Raw genomic sequence first — 17,698 nt, 5'->3', positions numbered from 1 at the left:
CAGAGTCGCCCAGTGACGGCGGGGGCAGTGGGGCTGTGACGTGGCCCGTGCCCCACTGGGCGTCCAGCTACTTTAGCACTGCCTGCAGCTAGAGCTGAGCATTCTCGGCTATGGGCGGGGGGGGGGGGGGGGGGGGGGGGCAATAATTCGCCCCTTTCCTTGGCCCTCTGGGTGAAGGAGGGAAGCCCAGGACTGGAAAAGGGAGGGCACCTGCATGCCGAGGGCACTGTGCTTAGACTGGACCCTCAGCCCTGAGTGGGTGCCTTGGAGAGGTGGGGTCAACTGAGCCCTCCAAGTGTCTGATCCGTTGGAGATGGGTCCCCTGCCTGAGCTTCCTTCGGGAATTCTGGCACCATCCCCCGCATTCGTCTACATCTCAGAAGCAAACAAGTTGTATCCCAGCTTGCACTGACTCTGAGCAGGGGACCAAACCTCCCATTGAATCAGGGCTCCAGAACTCCCCATAAAAGTTAAGCAGCTAGTCTAGCCGCCTCCTTCTTCCCAGAGCTGGGCTGCCCGCACCACCACCACGCCACCCCGTTTCCTGGGCACCCTCGAATCCCCTTGGGCTAGGAGCTCAGCCGAGCCTCGGGGTCCGGCGGTGGGACAATGGCCCCGTTGGCGCATCCGAGACAAATGCGCCTTGTTGGGCCACCGGCGGGGGCGCGATGCTGAATGCGCCTTCTGTGCGCCCTGGGCGCGCGCGGAGGGGCCGGGAGGGGCCCGGGGGCCGGGGTGCTCATTGGCTGCAGAGCCGCCGGGGGCTGGGCGAGGCTGCCGGCCGCACCTGGCCGAGCGAACGGGCGGGCGGGCGCGGCGGCGTTGGGGGGGCAGGGCGGGAGCATGGCTCAGGCCTGGCGGAGCAGGGGGCTCCGGTGGGTACGCCCCGCCGACTAGTAAGCGCCCGGGCGGCGCGGCCCGGGCCGAGCCGTCAAGCCAAACCCGAGGAGGACGGGGACAAGGTACGTACCGGGGGGCCCAGCACCCACCACCAACTGGCACCCTGCCCCACCGCCCCAGCCTCCAAATGGGGATTGCGAGTCAGACCGGACTCTCAGACGTGAGTGGTTTAGGAGCGCGCTCAACTACAGCTCCGGCCGGTGGACGCGCTGGGGCCAGGGAGGGCGCAGGTGGGTTCTCACCCTGCCCTTGGTTTCTTCCCAGGGTCCCCATTTCCCGGGTTTCCCCAGTCAGTGCACAGGGGATGGGTGGGGCTGGAGCTGGGCTGGAGCTGGAAGTCCATTAATGATTAATCTTTGGCACAGCCGCCTGTGCTCCGAGGAGAGGCCGGAATCTCTCCTCTGCCCCCCAGCCTTCCCTCAGAAGGGGGGCTGTCAGAGCAGGGGCTGGGGACCTGGATAAGGGGGGGATCCCCTCTGCTTGGAGAAGGCCCTGTCCTGTGCCACAGAGGGGCCAGGCCACCAAGGAGAGGCTTGTGGGAATGGGACTAACCCTGGTCTCCAGGAGGGTTCCCCCAGGAAATCCAACAGTTCCCCTGTTTCCAGACCAGTGCCCAGGAAGGGGGGCCAGCTTGGTAGCAAGCCAGCTGTGGTAACAGCTCGGAGCAAGCCCGCGGTCCCTTCCCAATGGAACCCTCTCGCCACCTGCCTAGAACCGGAGAGGTGATGGGTGCACATCTGGCAGCCGTATCCCACACCGGTGGGTGGCAGGGAGGGGGAGGGAGGAAGGGTGACAGGCCTGACACCCGATCGCCTGGGTTGCTGAGGTGACAGGTGCCATGGAAACCCTCAGAAGGACAGTCCGGTTGGGAGAATCCAGCCTCTTCCTTTACGAAGGGCGTAAACCCGAGGCCCAGAGCGGGTAAGGCCGTGAGCAGGCCTGGACCAGACCAGCCCCGATGCTGCTGCACTCTGCCTTGCCCTGCAAAGGAGACATTAGCTAACTCTCCCCTCTGCCCCGAGGGGAAACTGAGGCTCAGGGAGATTCCGAGGCTTGCCCGAGGTCACATAGTTCAAAGCTGGCTGCAAAGCATAGGAGTCTTGCCCCAGCCCTGCATCTCAGGATCCCAGCCCTACTCAAGACTTCGGGGCCCCTCTGGGGTCTGAGCCTCTTGAAGCTGTCTGGGCTGCCCCAAACCCCCACCCCCTTTGCCTCACCCCCTAGCTCCCAGCTCTGCCTGACACTCAGGCTGCTACGCAGGAAGCAGAGACAACGGAGGCCTGTTCCCAGCTGCCACCTCCGGCAGTTTATCCCCTGCTTCTCCAGGGGAGGTCCCTGCCTGAAGGAAGCGCCTGGGGACAAAGCAGCCTGCCTGCTTCCCGCGCATCCCCTCGTCCGATGGGCCGGGTCTGATGGTTGAGAGCTTGGGTCGGACACCCTGGTGCCACCCAGCAAGGGAGGAGTGTGTCCCCAAGGGTCCCTCCCTCTGTCTGGGGTCTAAGGGACTGAGGGTGCCACCCGGTGAGAGAGGCCATTGACTGGGAGAATGAGGCACAGGTGGTGGAATGCCAGGCATGGCGGCAGCAGGCTCTTTTTTTAAACAAATATTTTTATTGATTTGAGAGAGGAGGGGAGAGAGAGAGAGAGAGAGAAATAGAAACGTCAATGATGAGAGAGAACCATTGATTGGCTCCTGCACGCCCCCACTGGGGATCGAGCCCACAACCCGGGCATGTGCCCTGACCGGGAATCGAAACCGTGACCCCCTGGTTTCTAGGTCGAAGCTTAACCACTGAGCCACGGGGGCTGGGTTGGCAGGAGGCTCTTGCTTTGCTTTGACCTGGTGAGGCACGTGGACAGGCCCTTTCAGGAGCCCAGAGCTGCCTTCTTTCCCTCCTGCTGGTTCCCGGGCAGCGAGGAGGTGTGGTTGGGCACCCCCTCACCTGGTCCCAGGGGGGTCCTGACTAGCCATGCGACCTTAGGTGGGTCCTTCACTACCCGTGCCTCCATTTCCTCGGGTGTGAAATCCAGGGGGTAGGGAACTTGGGTCTGGAGCCTGGGGAATATGGACGCTTGGGTGGGGAGGATGGCCTTCCAGGAGTCGGCACGGGCGGGTCCCGCTTCTCCTACCAGGGACGTCTGGCAGGGCCATGACGATACTCCCAGGCGTGTGCAAGGGCTGTGCATGCCTCGTCCCGTTGGCTCTTCAGCAAGCCCCTGAGAGGGTCGCAGCAGCCCCATTTTTTTAGGAAACAGGCTCAGAGGTGGGAAGTCAGTTGCCCAAAGTAGCCCAGTGGGCGGGTGGGAGAGGCAGGAAGGACAGCCAGAGCCCCTCAGCCCCTCCAGGAGCAGACGGGCAGGGGGGCGGCGTCAGGGCATTGTGGACAGCAAGTGCTCAGCTCCTTTTTTTTTTTTTTAATATATTTTATTGATTTTTTACAGAGAGGAAGGGAGAGGGAGAGTTAGAAACATCGATGAGAGAGAAACATCGATCAGCTGCCTCTTGCACACCCCCCACTGGGGGTGTGCCCGCAACCAAGGTACATGCCCTTGACCGGAATCGAACCCGGGACCCTTCAGTCCGCAGGCCAACGCTCTATCCACTGAGCCAAACCGGTCAGGGCCGTGCTCAGCTCCTTTAAAAAGCCTTTATATTGTTTCACGTTTTTATGCAAACAAGTGCATGACATTCCTTTAAAAAACGTTTCAGTCATGCTAGAAGGTACAGAGGCCGGTAGTACCAGCTCCCACATACTCACCTCCAGGGTTCTCAGTAATATGAGAGCTAATAAAGAAGGGATTGAGCCCTAGCCAGTTTGGTTCAGTGGACAGAGCATCGGCCTGCGGACCCAAGGGTCCCAGGTTCCATTCCGGTCAAGGGCATGTACCTTGGTTAACAGGCTCCTCCCCGGCCCGGGCCCTCAGGGCGCACCTGCAGGAGGCAACCAATCAAGATGTTTCTGTCTTTCCCTCTCTCTTCCACTCGCTCTAAAAGATCAACGGGAAAACATCCTTGGGTGAGAATTAACAGAAAGGAAGAAAGAAGTGATTGACTTTTTAGTTAACCTGTGTCTTGCCACGCTACAATTAGAGCTCCTTTGGGGTGATACATCTCCCGTCAGGAGAGGTGGTGATTTTGCCCAGACAAGGCAGTGTACCAGGAGGAGCGATTTGAGCTTGCTCCTCGTTCTGACTTGGACATTCAGCTCCTCCACTTCAGTTTCTGAACCTCCGTTTTCCCATCTGCCACATGGGCTAGCAGGTGGCCCTGGGAGGGTCTGTAGAGGTTGCAGATGTGGCTGCCATTTGAGACGGTAGAGCTAGGTGACCCTGCACGATCAAAAACAGCTTTCTGAATCATCAGAGATCATTGGCCTCTTCCCAGTCGGGCCTGGTACCCAGCTGGCAGCCATCCCCCCAGCCACGGGGGCCGTGGGAGCAAGATTTCAGGGCTGTCCTAACCGGTTTGGCTCAGTGGATAGACCGTCGGCCTGTGGAGTGAAGGGTCCTAGGTTTGATTCTGGTCAAGGGCATGTACCTTGGTTGCGGGCACATCCCCAGTAGGGAGTGTGCAGGAGGCAGCTGATGGATGCTTCTCTCTCATCGATGTTTCTAACTCTCTATCTCTGTCCCTTCTCTCTGTAAAAAAATCAATAAAATATATTTAAAAAAAAAAAAAGATTTCAGGGCTGACGTGGTCCTGGGAGCCATCAAGTTGGGGGTCCAGCTGAAATGGTCCTCAAGATGGCCCTCCCCATCCTTACTCCGGCAACCCACTCCAGAGGGGCTCCGAGTGAGGAAGCTTCTGGATCCTTGCAAGTGCTGGTGGACAGAGGACCAGCCTCTCTCATCTGAACCTTCCGCTGTCCCGGGCCCCGCTGCCTCTTCCTCATTTTAGGACACGGAGGTTCAGAGAGGGCAGCGTGCCTGCCATGGTCACACAGCGCGGTGGGGCATGGTTCAAACTAGATACTTTTCCCTCCTCCTCCAGCCAGACTGTAGTTTTTCAAAATGGAAATATCTTCATTTTTTACTTTCCTTTCCTCCCCCACGTAATGCAGACTCTTTGTAAAGCAAGTTATGTGTGCGCATATCTATGTGTATGTGTGTTTTTCAGCTCATTATGTACTGTGGACATCATTGTAATGAGTACATAATAGACCACGGTGTGAATGTCACTTAAGAGTTTTAGCTTCCTTCATTGTTGGACATTTAGGTTGTTTCTAAATTTGCCCTTTGCTAAGTAATAGCACCATGTACATCTTTGTGCCCCATCTCAGATCTCTTGCTGGATTATCTTCTTTGACCAAATTCCCATCAGTGGGATCGCTGGGTCTGGGGATGGGCACTTTATAATAGTTGCTGTCAGATATGCACTCAGAGCACTGGAGGGGGAGTCTTATTGCCCCGCTCTGCTCTTTTTAAAAAATATCTTTTTATTGATTTCAGAGAGGAAGGAAGAAGGAAAGAGAGAGATAAACATCCATGAGGAGAGCGTCATTGATGGGCTGCCTCCTGCACGCCCCCCACTGGGGATCGAGCACCACAACCCGGGCATGTGCCCCAACCGGGAGTCGAACTGTGACCTCCTGAATCATAGGTCGGTGCTCAACCGGCTGGGCTATTGCTGTACTCTTAAAGTCTCCTCCAGTGTCCCCATGAGAGTCTCTCCGGCCACAGGAAACAGCCCTAGGACACTCACCTCACCACTTTCTCTGCCAGGGCCCTGTTCCTGCGTGCACGCTGAGCAAACAGCACCGCTGCCCATTAGTCAGGGAACGATTCGTGGGGCACAGCGGTTCCTCAGAATGTTCTGACCTGGGCCACCATCCTTCACACAGGGCTGGAGGCAGGATTCCGTACTGTACTCTGAGGGAGGACTTGGAGCTCATGAAATCTCATCAGACCCATCCTCCCGAGCCCTGGTCAGGTGCTCCCCTCAAGAAGGCCTTGTGGGGTGATCTGCTCACTCTTTGGGCTCCCCCAGATTTTAGACAAATGTTTCTCTGGCCGTGTCTCAGCATCTTTGAGCCCTGGAGTTTGTGACCTTGGACAGGTGAAGTCCCCTCTCTGAGCTTTAGTTTCTCCCCCCCCCGCTGGGGGTTGGGGTAACAGCGGTGGGTATTCCATGCACAGGACAGTGTTAAATGAGATGTGATTCAAGGAGCAATCAGCCTCCCCACCCCAGGGGCTTCCTTGTCCCTCCCGTGGCCTTTGAGCCTGTCCCGGGCTCTCTGCCCAAGGACCCCGGGGACCTTGCTGAGCCCTTGGATGAAGGAGCAGCCCAGCTGCTGAGGTCCAGGGAGGGTCAGGGGCCACCCAAGGGGCAGAGGGTACACGGGCAGGATACAGGGACACACCACCTGCTGTCCCCAGGGAGGGAAACTCATGAATATTCACACGCCGGAGCGGGAGGGAGCCAGCCAGCATATTACTGGGTGTCATTGGAGCGTTCCTGTTTCCCAGTGACCGCAGAGGCAGCCTGGGAGTCAGATGTGGCTCAGGCAGGGAGAGGAGAGGGGTAGCCAGCCGGTCAAGCCAGCCCGAGGTAAGCGTGTCTTCCCCTGTCCCCGCCCGGAGGTACCCGGGGCCAAGAGCTGCCTGTGGTGATGCTCCAGGCCAGGAGGCTTGCCATCCTGGCTTGCATTCCCTATGTGCACGCTGTGAGGGATGAGTCCTGTTTCTCCTTCGTTCTGTGAAAGGTGCTAGTCCAGCCAAGCTGGAGGATGGCGGGGCCTGGCCTGGGGCCAGCCATTGGCACAGATGGAGGGCAATGTGGCCGGGGTCACCCACAAGGGCAGGAATAGACGGGATGGTGAGGGAAGGGGCACCTTCTGCCCCGTGTCCCTGGGACTGTCACCACCATAGGCAGGGGAGGAAGGAGACCCGGTTCTAGTCCCGTCTCTGCTGCTGCTGCTGTGCTGGGTGACCTTGAGGGTGGCCCTGCCCTCTCTGAGGCTTGGGCCACCCTGAGATTGTCCTCAGTATCTTAGGGATTTGGACCTGGGGCTATCAGTTGCCCGCGATCCTCCATCGTGGGCAAGTAGGCATATACCTCGAAGGGACCATGACTGGGGTCCCGGGAGGACAATAATAATGATAATGATAACAGCAATGGTGGCGGCTCATGGTCAGTGAGTGTCTGCTCTGTGCCACCCCTGGGTCTGAGGATGGGCACTTTAGACTGTGATAGTTGCTGTCAGATATGTACTCTGAGCACCGGAGGGAAGGGTCCTATTGCTCTGCTCTTTTTTCTTTTTAATATGTTTTTATTGATTTCAGAGAAGAAGGGAGAGGGAGAGAGAAACATCAGTGATGAGAGAGAATCATCGATGGGCTCTCTCCCGTACACCCCACACTGGGGATTGAGCCCACAAGCCGGGCATGTGCCCCAACGGGGAATCCAACGGTGACCTCTTGGTTCCTGGGTCGATGCTCAACCCCTGAGCCACACCTGGCCGGCTATTGCTGCTCTACTCTTAAACTCTCCCAGCATCCCCAGGAGCGTCTCTCCGGCCACAGGAAACAGGCCTGGACACTCACCCCACCACTTTCTCTGCCAGGGCCCTGTTCCTGCGTGCACGCTGAGCAAACAGCACCGCTGCCCATTAGTCAGGGAACCATTCTTGGGGAACAGCGGTTCCTCCGAATGTTCTGCAGCCCATGGCTCTGGAGACCCTTGATGTGATCCCCGAGAGGGGATCTTCCCCGTCCTGCTCCCACAACTGCAGGTCCTTCTCCTTCCTCAGTCTTTCCCCGGTGACTCCAGCTGCTCCTCCAGCCTCAGCTCACACGTCTGTGCCCAAGGCCCACCGCAAGTGTGTCTTCCGCTACCACGCACAGAGGTGCGATGTCAGCTTTGGGGCGTGCAGAGGGTTTGCACACCGCCCTGGGATGAAGGGAGCATTGGCCTCATCATTTTGGAGGAGATTTGAGGCCCAGAGAGGGGCACAGACTTCCCTAGGGCATCCAGCAAGGAAACAGCAGAGCTGGGACTCGAACCCAGGCCCCTGGCCCCCAAGGGCTGGTGCCATGTGACTTTCACATGCGTGCCTGACACATGTGGGTCTCACGCGTATGTTATCCACCCTGGCCACGTCCTGCCCTGAGAGTCGTGAGGGTCCGTTTATCAAACATTCACCAGGTGCCAGGCTCGGAGCGCTCGGGGCTGAATCACCATCAGGTTTGCCTGGGGCTGGGCACGGAGGGGATCCCTCCCCCCACACCCCTGGGCCCAGGTCAATAGTGATGATAATAATTAATATGTATTGATTTCTGCCTGTGTACATGCATTCTCTCATTGAAATCTCGTAGCCTCATAGCTACGCCTACCCCCCCTCACCCCCCTGCCCAGCCTGGCTCCTGGCTGTTAGTGCGCCCGTGGCTGGGCCTCAGTCTACCAGGCGCTCTGCCTGGGATCGCTAGGGTGCTGTCTGCCCTGATCGTGCTGTTGTGTCCATTGTGCATGGGAGACTGAGGGTTGGAGAGGCTGCGTGCTGTGCCCAAGTTCACAGAGGCCAGGCAGGAAGGGAACCTCCCGCCTTGGGTGCCTCCGGCTGCTGAGACGGAGAGACCAGCCACCGGGGCCCTCTCTGCTTCCCCACCCTTCGCCCTGGCTGCCCTGGCCCGGCCCACAGAGGCCAGACCCTGCTCTGCTGCTGAGACGGAGGCCCACAGCCGCACCTCGGCCTTCCTGCTCACACCCTTCTTCCCAGGGGTTTGGGGCTGGGTCCGGGCCACACCACACAGCTGGGAGCTGTGCACCGGAGGCTGGCAGACCTGGGTGTGAATGCCAGCCCCGAACCCTGCCTTGTGGAGTGACCCTGGGCCCGTCACATCGCCTCTCGGAGCCTCAGTTTCCCCATCTGCAGAAGGAAGGTGACAGTGGGGGCTGCCTCCCTGGGTAGCTGAGTGGAGTCAGTGAAGATGCTCTGGAGAAGCCGCTGAGCCCAGAAGTTGGGACGGTCCAGGGCCCCGCAGCTGGCAGGCCCCCCCCACTTCCCTCCGCTGGGTTGCAGGGAGCCCCAGTGGGAGAGTGAATGAATGAATGACTGAGTGAAGCAGTGGTGGGGGCTGGGAACACCTGGGCGGGGCCAGACAGAGCCTGATTGACGGCTCTGGGGAGCTGGTCTGCCCCCTACTGCCTGGCCTTCTGCTCCGAGCGTCTCCCTCAGCCTCTCCGAGTTCCTTCCAGAAGGTACCCTGGTGAGTGGGGCTGCCGGGTAGGGACGGGCGCTGGGGATTTTCCGAGGGCAGGACTCCTAAGCCCTCCCGTTCCAAAGTCAGGGAAGCTGAGGCCCAAGGTCCCGCTCAGGGTTTGGGCCGGAGTCTGAGGCGCTGGCCTGGCTCAGGACCCCAGGGAGTGGAGGCCTGAGGGGACACCTGAGGCCTGGTGCAGGTTTGTGTTTGGGGGGGGGAGGAGGGGGGGCAGTGGCCGCTCCTTGCTCAGGAGGTACAGCCTGGGGGTCCCTGGGGCTCAGGAGGGGAGCAGCGAACACTCTTGGGACGAGAAGTGTTAGCCGCTTTGCCTGCCCCGTCTCAGAAGAGCCAGCGTGAGGGGCGGCCAGGGGTTCCTGCGACGGGACCCCAGGACTGGGGTTCCAGAACCTGAAGTCATGCCTCTCCTTCCTGGGGCCCCTCCATGACCAGACCCTCCTAGCCAGCTTACCCCGCCCCACCCCCTCCACACACACAAGCTTTCTGATCTAATATTTAAATATATTTTATTACCTTTTTCTGATTAAAAAGGCCCTGCCCTAACTGGTTTGGCTCAGCGGATAGAGCGTCGGCCTGCGGACTGAAGGGTCCCGGGTTCGATTCCGGTCAAGGGCATGTACCTTGGTTGCGGGCACATCCCCAGTAGGGGGTGTGCAAGAGGCAGCTGATCGATGTTTCTCTCTCATCGATGTTTCTAACTCTCTACCCCTCTCCCTTCCTCTCTGTAAAAAATCAATAAAATATATTAAAAAAAAAAAAAAAAAGGTCCTACCTGCTCCTTTAAAAAATGCAACTATTGCCCTGGCCGGTTTGGCTCAGCAGACACAGCGTCAGCCTGCGGACTGAAGGGTCCCGGGTTCGATTCCGGTCAGGGGCACGTACCTCGATTGCAGGCTCCCGGCCCTGGTCGTGGGCATGCGGGAGGCAACCAATCCATGTGTCTCTCTCACATCGGTGTTTCTCTCTCTCTCTCTCCCCCTCTCCCTTTCATTCTCTCTAAAAATCAAAGGAAAAAAATATCCTGGGGTGAGGATTAAAATTTTAAAAAAAGCAACCATTACAGCCCTGGCCGGGAGGTCCAGTTGGTTGGAGTGTATTCTCAGACACCGAAAGCCTGCCGGTTTGATACCGAGTCCCGGCACATACTACCTAGGTTGTGGGTTCGATCCCCGGTGAGGGAACGTATGGGAGGCAACCTATCCGTTTCTCTCACGTTGATGTTTCTCTCTCTGTGACACTCTCTCTCAAATCAATAAAATCAATCAACCCTCAGGGGAGGATTTCGATAAAGCAACCCTTGCAGAAATTCGAAATACGGAAAAATATTTCTGCACAGACCCCTGCCCCGTACCCCAGCCTTGAAGAGGGTATCACGGTTCAAAGGTAAAATACTGCCCTCGACTTGTTCGTTTCCGGGCCTACGTGTGTATTTACTTATGCACAGGTGTGGATTTGTGGGCGCGGTTGTTCTGGAACTTTCTTTTTTTCACGTGCGTTGATCGTGGTGTGCTTTTGAGCCAGTCCACTTAGTTCCCCGCCTTGTTTTATATATATATATATATATATATATATATATATATTTATTGATTTCAGAAAGGAAGGGAGAGGGAGAGAGAGAGATAGAAACATCAATGATGAGAGAGAATCATTGATCGGTTGCCTCCTGCATGCCCCCTACTAGGGATCAAGCCCTCAACTCAGGCATGTGCCCTTGACCGGAATCGAACCTGGGACCCTTAAGTCCGCAGGCCGACGCTCTATCCACTGAGCCAAACCAGCCAGGGCTCCGCCTTGTTTTGTTTTGTTTTTTTTTTTAAATATATTTTATTGATTTTTTACAGAGAAGAAGGGAGAGGGATAGAGAGTTAGAAACATCGATGAGAGAGAAACATCCATCAGCTGCCTCCTGCACACCTCCTACTGGGGATGTGCCTGCAACCAAGGTACATGCCCTTGACCGGAATCGAACCTGGGACCCTTCAGTCCGCAGGCCGACGCTCTATCCACTGAGCCAAACCGGCCAGGGCTCCGCCTTGTTTTTTAAACGGGTACAGTGACTGCACTGGGAAACGGGTCACCGTCTGTGTCATGGTCCCTGCTGATGGGCACTCAGGTTGTGTCTACTTTTTTTGTTTTTCTGACCAAGCGGCCGTGAACGCCCTTGCACCTGTGACTTTGCCCCAAGCATCTCCGTCAAATAGTTGGAATTCGGAGACTCGTCGTTTCCTCCTTTGATAGAACCGCCTTCCGGAAACTCTCTCACACCCCTGTCCACCCCGACCCCATCCACCTGGCCCACCCGAGTGGACAGGGACATGTCCTGGTCAACTTCCCTCTTGTATGGTTCCTTCCTCTGCAGATTGCTGCTGCTTCTTTTTTAATCCTCACCCGAGGATATTTTCCCATTGATTTTTAGAGAGTGGGAGAGAGAGGGAGAGACAGAGAGAAGTATCGATGTGAGAGAAGCGCATCGATTGGTTGCCTCCTGCACGAACCCGACCAGGTCCCGGGCCAGGGAGGAGCCTGTAACCGAAGTACGTGCCCTTGACGGGAATCGAACCCGGGACCCTTCACTCCACAGGCCAACACTCTGTCCACTGAGCCAAACCAGCTAGGGCTGCAGATTGCTTCTTTTTTATATATATATATATATATTTTATTGCTTTTTTACAGAGAGAAAGGGAGAGGGATAGAGAGTTAGAAACATCCATCAGCTGCCTCCTGCACACTCCCTACTGGGGATGTGCCCGCAACCAAGGTACATGCCCTTGACCGGAATCAAACCTGGGACCTTTCACTCCGCAGGCCGACGCTCTATCCACGGAGCCAAACCGGTTAGGGCCAGACTGCTTCTTTATGTCCCTTCCCGTGCGGAGAAGTTTCTAGATGATGAGCAGAGGGCTCGGGGGCTGCTGTGGCTGGTGGGCTGGGCTTGGAGTGCCCCTTGTCTGGGAAGGGTTTGTGGGTCCCTCATGTAACTTTTCCAGGGGGAAGTATGTGGGGTTCTTTGCCAGGCGGGTTACTTGGCCTCTGCCCCCAGGGACAGTGGTGACGTGCCAGTGCGTGTAGTTACGGGGCAGCATGCGTGACCTCTTGTGGCCTCCGGGACCGAGGGCCCCACGCCACAGGTGCCAGCACAGGAGTGGAAAGTTTTGCGCCTTGGCCTTGCCGCTAAGGGGGCTGGGAGAGCCCCCGAGCCCCAGCGCTCTCCTGGTGCCTCAGCCCTCCGCCCACTCCAACACCAACACCAAGCAAAACACCAGGACACCCTGTGAAACTGGATTTTTATTTCTTTTTTTTTTTTTTTTAAATATATTTTATTGATATTTTACAGAGAGGAAGGGAGAGGGATAGAGAGCTAGAAACATCGATGGGAGAGAAACATCGATCAGCTGCCTCCTGCACACCCCCTACTGGGGATGTGCCCGCAACCAAGGTACATGCCCTTGACCGGAATCGAACATGGGACCTTTCAGTCCACAGGCTGACGCTCTATCCACTGAGCCAAACCGGTTTCGGCGGATTTTTATTTCTTTATTCATTTTTAATTTTGTTTAAAATATATTTTTATTGATTTCAGAGAGGAAAGGAGAGGGAGAGAGAGAGATAGAAACATCAATGATGAGAGAATCATCGATCGGCTGCCTTCTGCACACCCCCCACTGGGGATCGAGCCGGCAACCTGGGCATGTGCCCTTGACTGGAATCGAACCTGGGACCTTTCAGTCCACAGACTGACACTCTCTCCACTGAGCCAAACCAGCTAGGGCCATTTTTAATATATATTTTTTTTATTGATTTCAGAGAGGAAGGGAGAGGGAGGGAGAGATAGAAACATCAATGATGAGAGAGAATCATGGATCCGCTGCCTCCTGCACACCCCACACAGGGAATCGAGCCCGCAACCCTGAAATCGAACTGTGACCTCCTGGTTCCTAGGTTGATGCTCGACCACTGAGCCACGCCAGCCAGGCTAAAGTTGACTTTTAGATAAATATCGGATATTTTTTAGTATAAGTATGTCCCATGCAATATTTGGGACATACTTATACTACAAACAATTTGTTGTTGTTGTTGTTTATCTGGAATTTGGATTTACCTGGGCAACCCTGCCTGCTGGGTGTGTAGGCAAAGGCCTGATTGGCTGTTTGACCTGAGCCCTCTCCTTCCTCGCCCTGAGCCTCAGTTTCTCCATCTGCCTCCCCTACAGATCCAGGGGCCATTGAGGAGACGAGGAGCCGCGGCCCCTGGCCAGGCAGCTTTGGGAAGGAGAGGGAGTCGCGGCCTCTCCCTGGAGTCAGCCCCGGCCCCAGGCCTGGGGGACGGGGGCGATGGGACAGGGTCTTCTCTTCCTTCTTTGCAAACGATTTCATTAGGAAGCCGAAAAGGGTATAAAAAGTAAAACTAGTAAACATCCATGTACCTGCTCAGCCTCAAGATGAAAACTGAACCAGGCGCCCTGGCCGGTTTGGCTCAGCGGATAGAGCGTCGGCCTGTGGACCAAAGGGTCCCGGGTTCGATTCCGGTCAAGGGCACGTACCTCAGTTGCAGGCTCCTCCTCAGACTCCTCCCCGGGGCCCCGGCCAGGGCTGGTGCAGGAGGCAACCCATCGATGTGTTTCTCCCATATCGATGTTCCTCTCTCTTTCCCTCTCTCTTCCACTCTCTCTAAAAATCAACGGGAAAAATGTCCTCAGGTGAGGATTAACGAAACAACAACAACAAACAAACACGGAACCGAGCAGTGGAAACGTCTCCTTGCCCCGCTCGCCAGCTTCTCTCAGCGTTGGCTTTGCCAGCCGGCTCCGTGTGCAACCCCGTCACTGCGTTTCTCCACACGTTTGTCTCTCTGTCTGCATCTTCCCGGGGGGCCACCGAGCTGGTGAAGGCCGGGCCCAACGTCCAAGGCTGCCCCCCAACCCAGCCAGGCCTGGGGCAGGGGTGGGCGTTCCCTCCTGACGCTTGCCCCGCTGTGTGCCCCTACAGGTGTCTGAGATGCCGCCGCCTCAGAAGAAGCGCTGGGAGTCCATGGCCAAGGGGCTGGTGCTGGGAGCACTCTTCACCAGCTTCCTGCTGCTGCTGTACTCGTACGCAGTCCCCCCACTGCACGCTGGCCTGCCGTCTACGTGAGTGGCCCTCCTGGGTGACCAAGGGGTGGGGGTGGGCCTGAGGGGGCACCCTGAACCATGCTAGGCTGAGGGCAGAACTCACTGTGTAAGCCTGGGTCTCAGCGTCCTCATCTGTGAAATGGGGTTGGTAACAGAGCCTGCCTTATGCCGCATGAGAATCCGGTAACACCATCCCTGTATAGGACTTGGGTTTTTATCATCTGAGGCTCCAGCGGGGCTGGGAGGGCGGGGGGTGACCTGTCCATGAGCCCTCGGCTGGCACAAGGCCTGGGATTCAAACGGGGGTCTGTTGGCCTCCAGGCCTGGCTCCTAACCATGAAGCTATCCCACCTCCCCATTGGGCTGCTCAGCCAAGGCCTGGCACAGCCCCTGCCCTTGGTTGGGCGATATTAAGTTGAACTAGAGGAAATTACTGATAATTGATCATTTTTGGTCAAACATGGACCATTTGGGGCCTAGAAAATTTCATGTGGTTCAACCTCATGCCATTTCATGATAAATGTACCAGGATGCAGTGGCCACAAATGAGACAAGTCCCAGCATGCTGGTCTTACTTGGACCTCACACCAACACCACGAAAAGGGTATGTTTTTTTCCCCCTTTCACGCACGAGGAACGAGAGGCCAGAGAGACCAGAGCACTGGCCCTGGCACGGCAGCCTGGAGGAAGGCCCGTCCGGTCCCCATCCTGGCTCCCCCGCCACCACTGTCCCCAACAAGCCTGCTGTCTAGACACCAGGGCCTGAGGTCCTGACACCCCGCGCCCCTCCCCGCCCCCCCCCCCCCAAGCAACCCCTGAGGCTCTCCCCACCCCTCTGTGCCCAGCAGGACCCCGGAGGGCACCGCGTCCTGCTCCCCGGCCCCGGGCGAGTCGGAGACGGCCGTGAGCCCCGCCAACAGCTCGTCGCCGGGAGGGTGCCGGCCACGCCGCGACATCGTGTTCATGAAGACGCACAAGACGGCCAGCAGCACGCTGCTCAACATCCTGTTCCGCTTCGGCCAGAAGCACGGGCTCAAGTTCGCCTTCCCCAACGGCCGCAACGACTTCGACTACCCGGCCTTCTTCGCGCGCAGCCTGGTGCAGGACTACCGGCCCGGCGCCTGCTTCAACATCATCTGCAACCACATGCGCTTCCACTACGACGAGGTGCGGGGCCTGGTGCCGCCCAACGCCACCTTCATCACGGTGCTGCGGGACCCCGCCCGCCTCTTCGAGTCCTCCTTCCACTACTTCGGCTCGGTGGTGCCCTTCACCTGGAAGCTCTCGGGCCGGGACAAGCTGGCCGAGTTCCTGCAGGACCCCGAGCGCTACTACGACCCCAACGGCTACAACGCCCACTACCTCCGCAACCTGCTCTTCTTCGACCTGGGCTACGACAGCGGCCTGGACCCCCGCAGCCCGCAGGTGCAGGAGCACATCCTGGAGGTGGAACGCCGCTTCCACCTGGTGCTGCTGCAGGAATACTTCGACGAGTCCCTGGTGCTGCTCAAGGACCTGCTGTGCTGGGAGCTGGAGGACGTGCTGTACTTCAAGCTCAACGCCCGCCGCGCCTCGGCCGTGCCCCGCCTGTCGGGGGAGCTGTACCGGCGCGCCACGGCCTGGAACGTGCTCGATGCCCGCCTCTACCGCCACTTCAACGCCAGCTTCTGGCGCAAGGTGGAGGCGTTCGGGCGGGAGCGCATGGCCCGCGAGGTGGCCGCCCTGCGACAGGCCAACGAGCGCATGCGGCGCATCTGCATCGACGGGGGCCGCGCCGTGGATGCCGCCGCCATCCAGGACGCGGCCATGCAGCCCTGGCAGCCGCTGGGCGCCAAGTCCATCCTGGGCTACAACCTCAAGAAGAGCATCGGGCAGCCGCACGCGCAGCTCTGCCGCCGCATGCTCACGCCCGAGATCCAGTACCTGATGGACCTCGGCGTCAACCTGTGGGTCACCAAGCTCTGGAAGTTCGTGCGCGACTTCCTGCAGTGGTGACGTCCCGCCCGCCCGGGGCCCCTGCTGCCGGAGGGGCCGGGCAGGGACCTGCTGGCCTTCCCCGAGCCCCTCCTGGTGCCACCTCGGTCCCCGGGGTAAGGTGGGGCTGCCGTGGGGATGCAGCCAGCCAGGTCTGTGCCCACAGCATCAGTATTTGACTAATTATACCTTTTTTTTAAAAAAAAATTAAATCCCCTTTTCTGTTTTACTTCCTGACTCCTCGTCAAGGGGAGACCTCAGAAGTAAAGGCATTTCATGTTTTGTTAATCAGCCTCCGTGGTGGTGACTGTCGGGGCTCGGGTGGGGGTAACTGGTAGGGACCGGGGACCCCAAGAGAGCATGGTGGGTGCCTGTGTGACTGTGTCTGTGGGACAGAGCCCCAGGGGGTGGCAAGGGTTTGGTGTGTTACATGCTGAAGTCCCGTGTAGTTGAAGGACTCCCATGAGCTACCAAGATCAGGAAGATCGTGTGTGTGAGTGTGTGTGTGTGTGTGTGTGTGTGAGTGTGAGATCATCCAGGGGACTATACCAGTTGTTTGCTCCCATCGAACACTGGTTATGTGCCCAGCACGGGCTAAGTACTTTGTGAGCATTATCTCAATTCATCTTCATGGGGACTGTTACTATTTTTTTTAAATTTTTTAATCCTTACCTGAGGATATTTTTTCCATTGATTTTTAGAGACAGAATGGAAGGGAGAGAGAGAGAGAGAGAGAGAGAGAGAGAGAGAGAGAGAGAGAGAAACATCGATGTGAGAGAGACACATTGGTTGCCTCTGGCGCGCTCTGACCGGGCCCAGGGATCGAACCTGCAACCCAGGTATGTGCCCTTGACCGGGACTCGAACCTGGGACCCTTCGGTGTGCAGGATGATGCTCTAATCACTGAGCAACACCCGCCAGGGCCCATGGGGACTGTTACTATTGCATGCTAGAGGTGAGGAAGGGAGCTCAGAGAGGGAAAGTCACTTGGCCAAGATCACACAGCAAGTAAGTGATGGGACTGGAGCTGGGGCTGGAGCAGGCACAGTGTGTGGCCACATGGGGATAGAGTCCGTGTGTGTGTGGGGGGGGGGGTGGGGGGAGAATGGAGTGGCAGGCGCTGGGCCGAGGCTACAGGTTGCTAAGGTTCTAGAACAATCCCATTCACCTCACAGGAACGCTGTGCGGCAGGCACAGTAACTGTCCCATTTTGCAGGTGTGGGGACGGACACTCTTTGAGAAGGGACTCGCCCAAGGTCACATCTCAAACCAAGAACTAAACCATCTCCCTGGGGCCCTGGACCCCTCGCATTGCCAGTGCCTGTTTACTCCACCTCTCCCTGTCCCTCCCCCCACCAACACTCCGGCAGCCCACCCTCTGCTTGTGCTCCAACCCTACCTAGGCCCTGCGGAACCCTTCCACCCTGGACTCAGTTTCTTCTCTTTTTTAAGAACACAAGTCATTTTATTGTTATTTTTAAATATATTTTTATTGATTTC

At 57.5% G+C, this 17,698-nt stretch overlaps 1 protein-coding gene across 2 annotated transcripts; it reads left to right on the top strand.

Annotated features, from left to right (window-relative positions):
* Positions 1–836: 836 nt before the first annotated feature.
* Positions 837–16,486, top strand: GAL3ST1 (galactose-3-O-sulfotransferase 1). Of its 2 annotated transcripts, none has more exons than XM_080649675.1 (3): positions 837–962; positions 14,103–14,242; positions 15,073–16,486. In XM_080649675.1, the coding sequence occupies exons 2-3, from the start codon at positions 14,112–14,114 to the stop codon at positions 16,217–16,219; spliced, it is 1,278 nt and encodes a 425-aa protein (XP_080505801.1). In that variant the 5' UTR covers positions 837–962; positions 14,103–14,111; the 3' UTR covers positions 16,220–16,486. The 2 variants fall into 2 exon arrangements, with proteins under 2 accessions (XP_080505801.1, XP_080505800.1); XM_080649674.1 differs by lacking the exon at positions 837–962 and adding an exon at positions 6,330–6,448.
* Positions 16,487–17,698: the final 1,212 nt, after the last annotated feature.

This window comes from Plecotus auritus, assembly GCF_963455305.1.
Source record: "Plecotus auritus genome assembly, chromosome: 13".
In the NCBI taxonomy this organism is placed as follows: domain Eukaryota; kingdom Metazoa; phylum Chordata; class Mammalia; order Chiroptera; family Vespertilionidae; genus Plecotus; species Plecotus auritus.
This window is presented reverse-complemented; position numbering and strand designations above follow the sequence as displayed.

Bases quoted from the DNA above. Each gene is read 5' to 3' on its own strand.
- GAL3ST1 (XM_080649675.1), top strand. From the start codon at position 14,112: ATGCCGCCGCCTCAGAAGAAGCGCTGGGAGTCCATGGCCAAGGGGCTG. The intron at 14,243-15,072 runs GTGAGTGGCCCT...TGTGCCCAGCAG, and splicing joins CACGCTGGCCTGCCGTCTAC to GACCCCGGAGGGCACCGCGT.